This window comes from Lichenostomus cassidix, chromosome 1, assembly GCF_008360975.1.
Source record: "Lichenostomus cassidix isolate B80296 chromosome 1, HeHo_3.0, whole genome shotgun sequence".
NCBI lineage: Eukaryota > Metazoa > Chordata > Aves > Passeriformes > Meliphagidae > Lichenostomus > Lichenostomus cassidix.
The window spans coordinates 23,721,332-23,738,909 of NC_139479.1; the positions used below are offsets into that span (position 1 = coordinate 23,721,332).

Below are 17,578 nucleotides of genomic sequence, written 5' to 3' on the forward strand. Positions count from 1 at the left end.
AAACAACAGCTTGATGTTCAGTGTAATAATAAAGGCTTTATAGGATATGGGCCATCTGTTGCAATTACACTCACTTTCTGAATTTTCTGAAAGGGATGAAAACCCTTAGACTGTGTCAAGTATATGCCCTTGATAAAGTATGAGTCATGTCAAAGGAGTTTGGCATAGAGAAGCAATTTTCATGGAAACAGTCTCATGAGAGACCATATTAAATGTACTCTAAATATGGCCATCATATTGATGAAATTATTCTCAAATGAAAGAGAAAAATATGGCAATGTAATTTACTTTTCCATGTCTGAAATGTTCTTGGGTAATATTTCTTGGGCATTTCACATCTTTTAAGTCAAATACCATGTTAAGCACTTTTTCTAATGAGATCATTAATATGATTATTTGGCCAAATGAATTTTAATTAAACCCCACCAAACTGTAGGGTCTGGAACTTCTTCCCACACTACAGTAGGAAATATCTCTCCAGATGTTAATAATTAAGGCATTAAAGAGTAAACCCAGCACCCACTTCCGCAGCTCCCAAAGCTCCCATGGCAGTAAAGTGGTGTGGGTGGATTGTTGAAGAGTGTGGGAGGATTGGAAAAGGCCCTTCAGTGTTTGTGCACTTCTGCACGACATGGAAGCCAGATCAAAAGGGTTTCCAGTGTAGGCAGAATGTTGGCAGTGGATGGTGTAGGGCAGAGTGGATATGTGCTCCCACATGAGAAGTGGAAAGCAGATGTTCTCTTATGTGGTCTCCTGGGGTACCACAGGAGCTGGGCATGGCAGCCTTCTCCCAGCCTGGATCTTGGCTAGGACCAGTCTTTTTTAATCTGTCCTCTGATTAGGCAGCATTCCTGTAGATTTCTGAAGTAATAGGTACGTTACTGACGTGTGTGTTAATCGGGGCCACGTTTAGCGCGGACATGTTTCAAATCCAAATGCATTGTCTGGAAAGACCATTTCTAGAAATGTTAGATGAAAGCAGGAAGGATGCTTCCCTTACTTTCCCTCAGCAGCTTCTGTCTTCAGGCCTGGGACCAAGTGGCAGGCTGTCCTTAGTCTAGACAGACATTAAATATAAAGAATCAGGATGAAAAACTACACTGGGCTAAAACAAGGGCAGAGGGCAGATTTTTGTTAAAAGAAACAGTCTTATGTCCAAAATCCTAAGTGTGTTTGAAACAGAGTTAACATAATGAGCAAGTATTGATCTGAACCAGGTTCATGCATGTTAAATGCATTCCAAAATACCTTCAAATGCCTTTCTTGACTATCTAGGTATAACTATTCATTCACTTGTCTAGATGTCTCTAATGTCAATAACTGCATTTCCTACACAGTCTAAAACTATGTGAATATTTCACTGCACACCTTCTTAAAGTCATAAGTTTGTGATGGAACCCATTAGAAGAGTAGAGAGTACACTGACACACTGGAATTTGGTACGTCTTCCGTGACTAGGGACTGATATTTTTCTTTCATCTACATTTTTAAACAGCCTACATTAATGTGAGGTAGTCTGGCATTCTAGCATATCAGAAAAGCATCCATTTATTTTAAAGAGAACATTTTGAGACTTTGGATTATGCAAATGAAAAATACCAGCAAGAACTCTAGCAAACAGACAGGAATGCAGCTGGAAATAAATGAAGCTTAAGGTTTAATACTATTTATTTCCCCAAGCTATCATTTTTCAAACTGATCTTGTTACAAGATGCTGGCATACTCTATGGACTGAAAACTAATGTCTTTCAATGAAAGAGTTATAACATGTCTTTTTCATTCTACTGTGACTCATTTGTACTTGTTACTGAACAATAATATCAGACTATCAAGGACTAAATTCAGAATTTTGAACCTTCCTAAATCTTTGCTGTATTTGTTTTTAATATATAGTTGTCTTTTATTGAACAGACATTAATTGGTCATTAAAAACAGGAGACTCCATCTGATGATGCTTTGGATCTTGACACTTTGTGTCAAAAATTAATCTATGCTCTGTTACAAAGAAAATGATCTTGCTTGGGCCTCTAGTTAAGTAATTTACATTCCTAGTTCTGGTAAACACCAAAAAAAAAGCCACCAACAGACATTCTTGAATCCCTCATCTGTAAATATGCAGCTATTGCCTTTGAGACAATGTAGAACACCAGCTGTCTATTTATTTCAAAGAACAAAACAACCCCCAAAACAAAAGGCAAACAACATCTCTTCTAAGCATTCCTTTGGGTGACCTAAACAACTTACCTCAAAAACATACCCAAGGCAACCACAGGATGATAAAACTGGTTTACATTCATTTATAATGGTAGATGTACAGCACATATGCATGTACAAGAGAACACACCACAGATTAAAATCTCTACAAGCAAAATTGGAAGAGATAAGGCCAGTAATTAAATGTCTACAATATTTACAAAAGCAGGTAATTTACAGGGGGAATTCACGGGATGCTTAAGTACGCTGTAATTTTTCTTCACCGTTCTGCTTTACAAGAGAACTTTAAAGTGCTTTTTTTGTTTTGTACAAACAAAAAGTTTGGATATCTGTATAGGAACTTTAAAACTCATTTGGAGGGTTCTGTCAAAAAGTTTTAAATGCTTTTTTTTTTCTTGACCTGCAATGCTTTCTGCACCTAAGTTGATCATTAACTTCCTTCCTATTGCAAGTCTTTGCCTCCCAGGGCTAACCCTGGTCAGGGTACATTGGTCATGATGCATCACAGCCATACTGGAGAGCAATCTGCATGGAATGCTGAGGAGCATTTCTGACCTGAACTGCTTGCCTCACTTCCAGAGGTGGTCAGGATGTCAAGCCTACCCACTGAACAGGCTGGAGATGAGGTGAAGGAAAGGTGAGAGTGATGGGTTAGCATCCCACTCCATGGGAAGGAGAAAGGGCACAGCCCTTTCTGGGCTGGGGGCTTCACCCTGCAGTCAGGGCACTTGCCTGCTTCCCACCCCTGGCCCTGCTGCGCTCTGCAGCCGCTGACACAGAGATGGCTACTGGTTGGAAACGCTGCTGAGGGCACATGGCCTGGCCTTGCCAATGCTCCCTCGTGGTGCAAGCCTTCACTGAAAGCAGTTGTTCGCCTGAATCCCAGGAAATTTTATACCCTGTGGTTGAAATAGGCAAGAAAATGAAATGGACAGAGCTGACTTACCTTTTGTCCTTTTACTCCACTGCAATCGCATTTTCCACAACCGGAACAACCCTGAAAATAAAAGAAATTGAGAATTAAATGTCTGAGCTGGGTGACAGGCAGAACACACTGCAATGAGCCAGGGATGTCAGCAGCACCACACTGACTGCAAGGGTGGTCAGTGCAGGGAATGTTTGCTCAATCCCAGATGGTATCATGAGAGAAGTGAGATTAACTGGCACAGGTAAGATCTTACAGTCGCTTTGTGTTACCAAAGATGCACTTAAGTGCATCTGGGCTACTCTCTACTTTCCCTCCTCATAGTCATGAAGCAACTCAGCAGACTATTGCTTTTACTGTTGTCATGCCCCTCAGAAACAAACTATGAGGAAAAGAAGCAAAACATCTGTATCAGTGAATATTCCACCAACGCACAGGAGATCCTTCAGCAGCCCCTTTAGGCCATTATTCGGATGCAGTCAGGGACAGCACCTCCCCATAGACAGCTCTCAGCACAGATGCTGGGCACCTGTCCCTCTGCACCTGCAGGCTCCACAGTCTACTGGGATCTCAGTACTTCTGGGAAATGAAAAGAAAATGTACCTAATCCATTTTGAATTTGGAAAGCCCCCAATGAGACCAATAAATATTACTTCAGAAAGTTAAAAATTACAGTAACATTTTTACTGGGTAAATACATTTTATTTTAAAGTAAAGCATCACAGAGAAATGGAGTTTTAATACTTAAAATAAAATTTTTAAAGGCTGTCCAATAAAACTACGGTACTATCTCCTGAAAAATTTATTGCTTTTGTTGATACCCTTTTTTTGTACATATAGATCCACTGAATTTGTTTCTTGAAAAAGAATCTTCTCCATGCTGACATAAAGCAAAAATAGCTACAAATTTTTATCTTACATTACGGCATTTTAACATGTTGTATCATAAATTCTCACAAATGTGAGAATTAACACTGATTAGAATGAGTATTTATCATATAATGCAGAAAGAGAATTGGATCTGAAAACAACACCAACACACGCTGCAGTGCAACCCCAGTAAGGATCAGGAGGAGAAGTGCCACCCACTGAATAATCAGCTTTACTCCTTGCAGGACACACAGTTATGCTTGGAAAAACATTGGGTCTCCCATTACAAGAAGTGACCTGGTGTGACCTCTCTTAGTTTTTCAGACCTGATGAGATCTCAGCTGGAGGACGCATGCCTGCAGCTCATACTTCCTCCTCCAGCATCATGTAGAATGTTATCAGTTTTATCTACACATCCCCTAAAGACAGAAGAAGTCTGTTTTAATTGCGTCTGGGAATGTACTTAGAATACGTCACTGAATCATTATAAACATCTGTTTTCAAGTTAATCCCTGAATATTTCCTTCAGCCTATTATTTAACATGCACCGTTTTAGAAAAAAAATGTTGTTATTTAAGTATGGTTTTGTTCTCAAATTCAGCATAGCCAGAAGAATGGGCTTGTGCTTTCGAGTCTCTTTTTGTCCCCACAAAAATGACTCCATTATATTCAATTTTTCCTGTTTCTTAATGCCTCAGATTAGAATAACCCCAGGCGAGGAAGGTAAGAAGGTACTGAGCACCAGGGAGCACAGCTGCACAAGGTCCTATTCGCAGGCAAGGGCTGCAGCCTGCTATGCCAGAACAGGGCTCTGTCCTACAAAACACTGTCTTTATTTTACAGTAGCATCATCTCCTGCTATCACTGACTGTAACCTCTGTGGGTGGGTGGGAGGTTGGCCAACAATGACAGCCACTACTGAATAGTGTTACCCTCAACTACTAAAATGTATTCATAAACCTGAGGGATGGGATAACATTCTGCCTATCCTAGGAAGAAGTATGAGGTTATTCCTCCTGGTTGTCTGGGAAGATGGGAGGGCCAGACTGGAAAAAGCTTATGGATCAAAGGTCACTTAGGGAGGTCAAAAGGGCACTTAAGTAATGAGATACTTGAAGAGAGAAAGATGAATACAGCAAGTACAGGAATCATCACAAGGCAATTAGACTGAAACTATGCAAATTATTGTTCATTTCCAAACTTATTTGGTTTTAAATCAGTCTCATGATATGAACAATACACTTAATGATTTCCCACTACACATGACTAGAGATAATGAGACAAATAGAGAGAAATAACTTTGTCATATCTCCCAGACATCCTCTTTGAAACAACGCCTTCCCCAGAAACTGCATGGAGCTTGGAACAATCACTGCTGTCCTTCAAGTGCCAAAACAGAGAACGAACAGTGCTGGGCAGGAAGCATAATCTGGGGGGGGGAGTAGTAGATGAAAAGGCAGGCTCTTTATCCCTTGTCTAGGAGCCAGTTACAGGCTAATCCAAAGATTTTGGCCAGGTGCACTGCACCAGGTACCTCCCCTATTTTGCATGGTACACTCACAGTTTTCAAATAGCCATAGCTTCCTTGAACCACAGGCCAGCCTCTCACGCAACATTAGAGGACATTAATTTTATCTTACTCCTCCCACAAAATGTAAGTCTGCACAGAAGCAGAAGCTTATTTCAGTGATGCAAATAGTTTCATTTCTTGACAAGCATTTCCATTCCATTTCATTCTCCCAGACTGTCTGCAACTGATAAGCTTAGTGAATCATCCTAGCAAATCAGTATTAAACTATAAAAAGATTACATCCCTTCAACACGACACACACGGATGTGCCAAATGCAGCCTGAGTGTTTGCCTAAAGGACAGCTATTTATTCACTATCACATTAGCATATAGTTCAAAAAAAAGTTCTCCTAACAAATGGGCATCCCAATCCGGACCTCTAGCTTCCATGACCCACATCCTGAGCCTTGCAAGCCTTAAGCCCTGCCAGTGACACTGAGCTGAGAAAGCTGCTAAAATTCCCTGCAGCAGACAGAACAAACTGCTCTGCAATGCAGCCTGTAAGACATCTGTCAGATTGCAGCTACAGAGTTGTTGTGCTTTGCCCTGTTTTTCCACGTCCAGCTACTTTCCTGGCATTTGAGGACTACTGCTTGGAACTTGCACAGGAACGATGCAAACAGCCAGATGAGTGGCCTAGGAGGGAGACGACTGCCATATTTGGAAATGCACCATTTCTGGAGGCTACAGACATCTCCAAAAAAATACAAAGGCAGAGTCAGTTCTTGGAAGCTCCGCTCTCTTACAGAAGTGCATTTCTCAAGACAAAACGTAGTTCTTTTTCCCACAACATCACCTCAAGCTCTGCTGACTGAGTTTCAGTTGCTGAGCAGCCACCAGCTTAGGCTAATTGCTTAGGTATCAATTGAGTTCACATTGTACCATGTAAAGCACAAGTGTTTAATTAAATTCTCACTGTTAATTTAACTCTGTTCATGTTAAAAATCTCATTCCAGGGAATGTAGTCACTTCTCCTCCACAAAATACAATGTCTTTCAAATCACAGAAAATCCTGTGAACAGGTGAATGGTGAGGCTAGCACAGACATCAAAATTCTCAGAATATTCACATATTACCTAGTTCATAGCCAAAGTGCTTCAAAAAGTAAAAATAATCATAATTCCTTCATCTCATGATTCATTCATAATAAAATGACAATTTCTGTTTAGATGGGATGCTTGAACTGATGATGTTTTCTGACTAAACAATGTAGATTTCCCACTCTACATTGCTTTGTTTCAAACCCTAATTTGAGCTGAATTCCAATGCTAGTTTCAAGCTGAAACACAAGAAAGGCTAGGCCAATAGGATGGGTGTTTGACAGTGACAACTCTAAGTCTGAATCTCCTCCCTCCACAAAATCAACCCCTTTCCACTCTATGTAAACCCAGTCTCAGGGAAAGCCAAGGGAGATTTATCCCTGTGTAGCAGACACTGCACTGCTTCCCAATCACACATACATACAACTCATGTAGCTGACATGAGAGCTGGATCAATAATGTCTTCACATTTCACATCCCACCAAATACAGAAATAGGGAGGTGATGCCAACTGCAGGACACTTATCTAGCATTCCTCTCATATTTTCTTCTCTTTCCAGAATGTCAAAATAGTTCCCTGGCTGTATTACTATTCTTGTCTTCACCCTTTAGATATAACTACTGAATTAGCAGAACTGCTCTTCTGTATGCAAAGTATTACTAGAGGAAACCACTGCTGTATTCCTGTTAATCTTAACATTTTTGTTAACAGATTTTGCAGTCCATTAACAACTTTGAAAAAATCACATAGCTAAAACTCCTGATTTACACTTAGCTAGAGCAAAGAAGATAACAAAAAAATTCAGACTGTCTTAGCAATCAGCAAAATTTAATTATACACCCTTACAGGAGTTAATACAAAGCCCATTCTCCTGGACTGATGTTTGAACTTCAACTCTTAAAATGGTTCAGGAAAAGGAACATCTGCCATTCCTTCATTTTAAGCACTTAAAGTAAAAAACAGAAATTAAGCAGTTCTCATGCCTTTTGTAAACCCATCAATTTCTGATGTCTACAGACAAAAAAACAGCTCCAGTCTTTCCTCCTCTCCTGAGCTCTTTTTCTCACTATTAAAAAACAAAATAAACAAAAAAACTCTCCAAAAACCACAGTCGGCAGCTTATCTTCATGTCCCTTTCTTTCTTTTCTTCCCAGCAAATCATGGGTAGACTCCAGTTATGACTGTTCAGGGAATTCCTCAAACCAAGGGAAGACTTATTGGTTTTGAAGCTTTAAGCCTCTAGGTCACCAGATTAAGTTCAGCTCTCGTCAGCAGTGACTGCAAGTTTCTGTCATGCAGTAGCTATTAAAGTTTTTAGTTGTGTCATTTCAATTTTTTGTAGATCCAGTCTCCACAGAGGACAGCAGAACAGTGCCATTCAAGATGTTTTGTGGGATACCACCTGCTTTCAGTTGCCAGGCCAGGTGGGAACAGCTCTCCCCTAGGTTCCTGGTCATATTTTCTTGGTCTATGTAAATATTTCAAAAGGCAGCAGATGCCTATGTTTAAGCGATGGAAATAAGTGCAACCCAATAATCTCCAAAGGCTAGTTAAACTAAAGAATTAAAATACTCATTCTTCTGAAGACCTATTTGGTTGTAGGTTGATGTCTGTGAGTGGAGCAGAAGGAAGCAGAAGTGGTCCCCACTCATTTCTCCCTGTAAATGCAGAGCCATTGTGCTAACAGGTTTTCTGGGGATTGCTTTAGATGAGATGAAAAATCTTCTGAAGCAAACCTACAGAATGGAAAACTGTGGCACTTTGTGATTACTTGTATGTCAGAGCATGAATTAAGTATTCCTCTTAGTCTGAGGGAAACTTAAAGTTTAGAGGATCAAATTACCATATTCGTAATATCTGAAAGGAATGGCAAGTCACTGTCCAATGTATTGTTGTGCCTGATGAAATTTGAACTAATTACAACAATTCAGTTCTGAAATAATTCAAACATTATTTAAATGTTTGGCTCAGTTGATTGGAGCATGGTGCTAATAACACCAAGACTGTAGGTTCAATCCCTGTATGGGGCCATTTATTTTAAGAGCTAGACTCCATGATCCCTGTAGATCCCTACCAACTCAGAATATTCTGTGAATCAGTGAAAAGCCTTGTATCATTTTCAGACAGCTATCTGATTTAAAGAAAAACTCTATAAAATACAATAGGAAAAAAATTAATTATGGCTACTGGGACATAAAGGCTGTTGGTTTATTTTTGGCAGGTTTTTTCTGTTTGGCTGGTGGAGGGGCTGTTTTGTTGTTGTTTTTAGTATTACCAGAATCATCCAGGATGTTCACACAAAAATTGCAGACAGACTACAGATTCTTATCTATCTCCAGTGTACTTAAGTCACTCAAGGGAATAATAGTAAAGTTTTGGAATTCAGTAAATTTTAAATTAATTATTCATTAAAATATTTATTTTGTAAATTAGTATCAGTTGGAAGTACTTAATTTATAATACATTAAAAAAAAAAGAGTCATGTCTTCTTAGTCAAAAGAATATCAGATTGCTAGCGCTGAAATGTTTTGTTGCTGGGATCTCATTTTTTACATTCTTTTCCCAATTCCCCAGGGGTCTATCCTGGAGGCAGGGTCATGGGACTACCCTAAAGATTGCTTTGTGAACATGACCTTCCTGTTGGGGATGTGAACATCATTTTCACAAAGTAATGCAAATCCAGTTGGCTTCCCGTTAGTTCACAGGAAATATAGTTATTCCTGTTGCTCCATATTTGGACAAAAATGACATTTAAAACAACTGTTTCCTCTAACCACATTCTTTCACAGGAAGCTCTGGAAACAATCATGATATCTGCTTACTTAAGGAAAATTTCAGAATATCACATTATAGAGCTCCATTCTGCACAGCTCAACGCAAATAACTGGCTTGTAAATACAAATTAATGGCATTATCACTAAAATATAAAGCCTTCCATAAGCATTATCTACTAGCAGGTCTATTTCCATGGACTGTCAGATACTGCTCAGCCTCCAACAAACAGAGAAGACCGTATCTACCAAGTGACTACCCATACAGTAGGTTTTATAACCTTTCCCTATACAAGAATTCCACTTCTAGTTTCATTTTCAAAGAAGTGAAAAAAATTTCAGGTGCCAGTAGGATTCTCTGGTGTTGCAGTCACTGGTGTTACTTCACTGACAGTTGAGGATTAGAGCATGCTCCAGGGCTTTCTAACACCCAGCAACAAGTGCTTTCAGGAATACATTTCAAAGGGCATGACCCTTCCTTAATTTGATTATGGTAATCATTACTAATGATCGTCACTCAGCTCTTCTGCTTTGTGAATGGGCAAACTGGAGCCAAGTGATACAGGTAAGAAGCTCCCAGTCCTCATCTTGCTAACTTGAAAAAATCCACAGGGAGGGCAGGAAATCCTGCTGCAGAAGCCCCCCATGGCTGCTGCAGAGTTTATCACCCACCTCATATATAACTACCCTGGAGCTCACAAAGCAAACTGCTCCTTGTCCTGCCTGGCACAGACCCAAACACCCTGTCTTGTAACTCGCACTAGCAATCCCCAGGTATAGAAGTGGAGGCCAACCAAACATCAAACTTCTTTCTTGTTCATGAGGCAGAGAGGTTATGGACTCTAAAACAAATCACACAAGTTTGTTTTTCTCGTTGTCTTATGGGATGGATCCACACAACCACTTACAGCACCTGCCAAAGATACAAGGCTGGATCTAGCCACAACCTGGCAAGATGGAAACAGTGTCATTACAATGGTGTGGTGGCTGGTGGTGCAAGGAGAGGTGGCAGTCTTCTCGCTGTCTTCTCAGTAAATCCACGCCTGCAGGGCTTCACTGCTCTCTAGAAATATCTCAGAGCTTCTCTGGCCCCTGAGCCTTTGCTGTTCAGCACACAGCCCCATTTTCACAAGCACAGGAGTACCCATAATAAGTTTGAGTATGGGTGCTCAGTGTGTTTGAAAGCCTGACCCAAAACAGTTCCAGCAGGAAGGCAAAACATGATGCCACCAAAACCAGGCAGAGGCTGAGGGAGAGGCAGTGGTGGCCACCAGCCCAGCAGGCAACACAGCCCTTCCCATCCACCTTCCACCTCCCAGTGCTTCCCTGACCTAGGCAGGAGGCAGAACCAGGAACTGCCAAGGTGGACTCCCTACTTCCCTCCTCCCACAGGCCATAGGCCTCTCTAAGCAGCACTGGGAATGCATCAAGAGATGGCTGGCATAGTGGCAACCACCCTCAGAGCTGTGCCACCACGGGCCACAAAGGGCACAGGACCAGCCTTTTGGCTCCTAATGGAGAGGCCACCCCTTTGCCACACTGTGCACCCAATCATTAAGTCTTCCCTTTAAAAACCAGCACTTGTCTGGCCCCAGCAAGCCCCCATTACATCAGGGAGTGCAGTGAAAGAGCAAGTCTGCAGGGGAGACACAGCCCTCCTGCGACACAGCCCCCTCAAGGCTTTTTCATAAACCTGAATGCAAAGGAGATGCCTCAAGAGAGATACACAGGAAGCCAGTGCAGACACTTTGCAAATGTGTACAGCACATCCATGAGTAGTGCTTTCCCTTCCGTTAGCTGATAAACACGAACATCAACATAAACAAATATATTTAGAAGGAACAGCTTTTAAAAAACACAGCGCTGGGAAGTGGAGGTCTTTGGCCTCCACCATCTCTGCATAGACTAAATAAACGGAGAAGCAAAATTCTCTTAGCTGGGATGCACACTAAAGAACGTGAGAAAAGCACAGAATATAAACTGGACTTTTATGTTTGAGCCCAGAGAAGAAACCCAAGTGACACACAGTCCAGCACAGGCACAGACTGCTGTGTCCTGAACTCACACCACCTGAGCATAGCTTTTCCCTGAGCACTTCATTTTCACTTGTGCAGCTTCTAATTTCCTATTAACACCCTCCCACAGTGTGATCCATCACCAGCAGAGGAGGTTGTGTGCACTTCCAGGTAACACCATCACCCTGGGCATGATCTTGCCCAGGAGGCCTCCTGCCTTCATTTCACATACACTGCATGACTCCAGACCACCAGCTCCTTCTTAGTCCTCTGCTCCCCATCAGCAGCTCCTTACTCTTCAGCTCTCCCTGAAGAGTCTGAATTTGCATTACTTGAGAAATAATGCAGTTTTATGTGGGAATGCTGGACCTGCAGCAAGGGCTCTGCACAGGCACAGGCAGCAGTTCCTCAGCGCAAACAGACCAGTGCTGCAATCACTCCCCAAACGGTGGCTGTTCCTGCACAGCGTGAACATCCCCAACGCACAGCCCCGTCTGATGTTACCAGGAAGATTTGCCTGTGTTGCAGCTTCTGCAAGGAAAACCTTAATGGAAGACTCCACTGACCTCCATGGCATATTGCAGGTATATACAACTTGTCATTAAAACCCTTCCAGGAGGTGTCTGTCAGATAGAGCACTCAAAGATTTGCAAATTTTAATGGAATATATGCAACCTTTATCGCATAAAATTATCAGAACTGTCCACATGATTAGAGTAAAACATGCAAAGATGTATTTTCTTCTAAAAGGATCCTCAACCTTTTCAAGAATTCTGACAATGAAATAATAGTAACAATTAATATAAACAATTTTAAATACATTGTTTGTACCTCACAACACTAGCTCACTCATCTCCTCAGTAATACTGGGAAGAGCAGACAGGTAGGGTAGCGATGGCCTCACTCTGGCCAACAGACTCAACAACGGATCACAAGATTGTTAATGAGCAACTAATTGGTACATTTTAAGAGCCTTACAGTATTCTGGAAGCAGCAGTAGTAACCACAGCAGTTCAACATCCTTGTCAAACACAGGATTTAAAAAGCATGTAGCATGTTTAGTCTACTAAGCAGCCAGCCAAAATACACAAAAATTCGTTCTATAAACCCACTTTTCTTCCCCACAGATCTCAAAGCTCTTCCAAACAGGTTCATCCTATGGCAGTATCACTGGTATAGTAAAAAAAGAAAGCTGTATTTAATTGCTCTAGTGAAATATTTCAGCCACTTGTTGCAGTCAGCTCTAGAAACTGCAGCGCCACAGGGAAGGTCTGAAAGTCAAAGATTATTTCCTAAAATGAAGTATGCTTTTGGAGTATTTGAATTATAATACTACCATAACTGTTGGACTAGAAGCAGTACCAGAAGTCTACACTATGCATTCTTTTCTCAAATATTTTAACAAATTGCCAGCCAACAGTGTATCTTGGAATCTTCCCTTAAGCTCTGTTTTGCGACTTTAGTTCAGTTATGCTAATAATTTCAGCAACAAATCGTTAGTCATTTATCTGTTTGGACTCCTAAAAAGCCAGCATCTTTTGTCCTAAAGACTCTGCACACCCCAGAAATAATCCACTCAGTTCAAGTTACATTTCAAAGGACATTATTTCATATCTAAAGAATCCCAGATGCATATGGGGCCTGACTGTGGAAGAGTCCCAACTTGCAAAATATATTCCTCTTAAATGCAAAGCTCATGGTTTTACAAAAGCCCTTGCTCAACAGAGAAATGAATACTCAGCTCCTGCCCAGAAGCACAAAGATGATTGATCAGAAGTCAAAAAAATGTTTTTCTCTTTCATTTGCTGTTACAAAGAATATCCCAAAGGACATTTTATTCCTCTCTGAGAAGCACCAGCTAAGCGGCAAGACTCAGGCTTTTCCAAGTGGCATTGCCTTTTAAGAAAGGCTCTAGAGAGAAGAAAACAGGAGGGAAAAAAACCCCAAAACAAACCCCAACCCTCAAACCACAAGTGACATTCAGCAACTGGACAGATAATTCAGAAGCAACCCCCAAATCACTTTTTCAGTCCCCAAGTCTGCTGTGCAAGTCTTTACAAAGCCCCTGAGGCATCACCTCCCATCTGGAGCAAGGTGCTGGCTCTAGATCCTTCACAAAGCCAGCAGTGGGAAAACACTTCCCTCAGTGAACAACAGCTGTCTTTAACACACTTGGACATCCACAGCTTATGACAGTTTGACTCCCTTCTACCTGACTTCAACAAAAACATGAGGATGAGCTTTACCACAGCCTTACCCCATGGACTGCAAAACTTCTCTGAGAATTAAGAGGTATGGAGAGAAGTCCATGTCTCTTCTGCTACCTGATGAACAGCAGCATCACAACACTGGAATGTTAAAGCTAACAATGACTTGAATGACACGCAAAAGCTCAGAGCATTTGTATGTGTTGGGCTTACAGACAGTGGATGGATTGGATCTCTTTCAGGATGTTGCTGTCTTCCTTGTCCATCCAATGAACATCAAAATTACATGGAAAGGGGATTTAGGTGCAAATTAGATTGTTTCATCTCACACTTGATTCCATTAAATGCAACAAGAGTAGTTACACTTCTTGTTGGATTCAGTTCTTGGTTAAGAGCCTTATGGCATCAAGGAGTTCGGAGAAAGGCAGTGCAAATCATCACTGTGGCTTTTATTGCCCTGAAGTCCTGTAGCCTAACCTCTAATTTGCTCAAATTCCACCCTTACATAAACATAGCAGAATATTTATTGTTACAAACTATAGTGCCAGCTCTTCCTATATATATTAGCTCACTAGTCCAAACACCATTTTCACTTGCAATTGGAGTGTGACATTCTAAATGCACATTGCACCACAAATAAGCATATCTATTAAAGAGCAATTTGCATTTAAAAAGTAACTGAATAATAACCTAGACTGATTGACAAACAACTGTTTTCTTCTTCTTTTCATTTATTTTTCAGCTGTGGAACTCACTTTTACTTCTGTAGCGGGTCATCTGGATGCTTTTGACATTTTTAAAACATAGTCACAAGCTAAAACCAGTACTATTGACATGTACTCTAATTTATTTGTCTGGCCCAAATGAAAAACAGACAAAATTTTCTCCAACCCATATTTTTCCAAATTGTCATTTGAAAATCCAGTTTTAATAAAAATTTAAATGTTGGAACATTAGAAAAAAATAGCCACAGGAAATATTATTTAGTGTGCAACATTTGCCAGACACAAAAGGAAACAAACTTGTCAGTCCTCTCTTTCTTTTATGTTTCTTTGTTGACTAGACAGGAAGCTGACAAAAATTAATTTTTTTCCTCTTGTAAAGCATACAGCATAATTTTTATTGTACCACATCAGTTGCTGACTGCATTTTGTAAATAAAAACATACTTCATGAGCGTCCAGGGAAGTGCTTGATATCTGACAGTTTACAAAAATGCAGCACTAATTAGGTACAAAAAGAAAAGTAAATAGCTCTCATTGCAGAAACGGAAATAACATGATTTAGAAGAGAGGCTGAAAATCCATTCTTTTCTATGGCAACTTCCTGAGTGATGGAAAAGTTATAGCTGAGTAAAATTAAACATTTGCCTAACCTGTATTCCTGCATGTAGAGGTCAGCAGAAGTGCAAACATCAATGAACACTGAGATACAGCTGTAAATATATTGTGAGCAGCTTATTTAAAAACAGTAAGAAGCAGACAGATAATGTTTCAGCAATAAGATATCTTCCACTGATTAAACAGACACAAATAGGCTTCAAAATCCAGGCTTGTTATTTAGAATTAGAAGCAATAAGCTTAAGGTCATTCATCCAGTAAAAGGTCAATACTAAAGATCTCACACTTCGTCAAAAAAATTAATCAAAATTTTCTGAAGTTAATAAACATGGGCTATTACAGAAGCAGGCTGAGTATCCACTTCAGAGCTCTTCCAAAAAAGATCCTGCCAATAAGAGGTATAAGGCACCCAGAGGGCAAGACGAAGGACACAACAAAGGCCAATCCTCCTGAGACTTGATGAAGGGTTGGGTCACAACGAGTAAAGCCACAGAGACTTGTCTTGGTGGGACCTGCCACATGTTTGTCTGCTCCCCTCTGCAGTCCCAGCCTGACTCTTGTCCTGCCACTTCAACACATCAAATCCACCCTGGAATTAAACTATTTGAGGACTAAATACATTAACCTTTTTACCCACTTTTTTTGTTTGTTTTCAATGGCACAGTTTACCTAATTGAATTATGTTCACTATGAGGTCAATCAAATAAATACTGCCATTGTGGAGGGGCAAGACAATGCATCAGGACCACGGGTTAAACTGTCTAGGAACAGTCTGATGTAGGGGGTTTAAGATTGACATAGATGTCACAAGTACTTTAATTATCAAAGGCACTTATCATTTTATGAGATAAATTGGCAAACTGATAAATTTATGAGCTACTGCATCATATTGCGAGAGAAAAGGATGAAGATCACCAGAATTTACCTTTAAAACAAAATATTTTTGATCATATTCCTTTCTCCAGCAGTGTAACTTCCACTTACCAACAAATGTCCTTTCATTTCTATTGGTATTAGTGAAGAAGGTTGAAAGTATCTCTAAAGTTATGCTTATCTAAATTATTATTGAAAAAAATATGATAATTACTTTCCATTTTCTATACCTGTATGACCTGTATTTTTAATAACCTAATTTCATCTGGGTTTGTAAGATATTATGTTTTTGGGGTTTTTTTTTCAGAATAAGTTGACAAATTTTGCATTGTTATGGATACTGGCTGAATTCACTGTAGCAGTTACTTGTAATGTGACTGCAAGCTTAGCCAAGCTTCCTACTTTACAAAGATGATCAGACATTGGGGCAATACTAATATGGCTTTATACCATAATTAGCAATTCTTAGAGGACTCAGACAGATGTTGAAAATGAGCTTTCCAAAAACCTTCCCAGCCTGTGAACACCTCTAGAAGATGTGTCATCAAGAGCACATCTAGAAAGAAATTTAAAATTTATAATTATCCTTCATCCTTAAGTATATATCCTTGTGATCTGCAGTATGTTTCTACCACTAACATAGAAGCATAAACTCAAGAAAATTATCCTCAGATAATGAAAGTCCTCCAGTCATGTACAAAAGAAATGTGAAGACTCACACAGTCCTAACTGACCAGCATTTTGACAGAATTAAAGCCAGTTGCAAATGATAAATGTCTAGCTGTTTCAGAACATTCCAAGTAGATTCATGAATGGAAAAATGTTCAGCTTAATAATTTCACTACAAAATATGCAAATATTGACAATTTTAAGTAACAAGTGCCCTCAAAAAAAAAAGGAATAAAAGTGATAAATGTAAGCAAAACCACCCAAAGTCACATCACGAGACCACCTTTCAATGCCAGCACATCTGCAAAAGTCATACTAAAACTCAAAGTTCAGAACATGTCATTCTTATGGCAACATCCTTAATGCACCAGATGTATTCCCAAATCGCTCCCTAGAACAGACCACACTTTTAACCACACATCTAAATAACACTTTAAAAAATCCCTCATATTTCCACTGCATGAAAAGTTAAAACCTGAAGTTGTTAAAATCACTACCGCTACTTAATAAAAGCGTCTCGTTAACCAAAAGGGTATCAATGCTGCCTATACATAACCTTAAACTTGTGACTGCTGCCTTACAGATGTGTAGCAAGTGTTCACGACTATGGGGGGCCTTTCACTTTTGGCATTACTCTTTAGACTGGAGTTAAGTGAGGTTATGGGTATCTTCTAGCTTTTTCTTTTAAATTTAAACAGTGTCATCTGTTTGACTGTCTTATAGATCAGAAATCTGCACATTAAAGATCAAAAAGAGTGCATAAATTTCATAGAAACTGAGAGTAATTATTTTTAAACTAAATTCACATTTCCTTTCAGCTTAGTTCATGTTTCTTGCACAAGGAAAATGGTAACTCCATTTGAACTGGCTTATGTATCTTTTTTTAGTTGATGTAATTCAGAAGTTGAAAGAGGGAGAAAAAAAGTCAATTATTAAATAATTCAAGTTTTTAGTTTGTTTGATAAAGTAACCATTAGCATATTTTAACCAGACTTAATGTAAGCAAAAGTTTTACAAGGGAATTATTCCCTTAATTTCACTGGTGCTTACTTTAAAGGAGGTATTTATTTATATTAAGGTTTTA

The 17,578-nt window shown here is 39.8% G+C and overlaps 1 protein-coding gene across 2 annotated transcripts in view; it reads right to left on the reverse strand.

Annotated features, from left to right (window-relative positions):
* Window positions 1-17,578, reverse strand: part of COL4A1 (collagen type IV alpha 1 chain) — a 120,347-nt gene that overhangs the window by 66,889 nt on the left and 35,880 nt on the right. For both annotated transcript variants that reach the window (XM_085052877.1, XM_085052868.1), the window contains exon 2: window positions 3,161-3,211. In XM_085052877.1, the coding sequence (XP_084909003.1) occupies window positions 3,161-3,211 (51 nt within the window). The remainder of the gene's footprint in view (window positions 1-3,160; window positions 3,212-17,578) is intronic.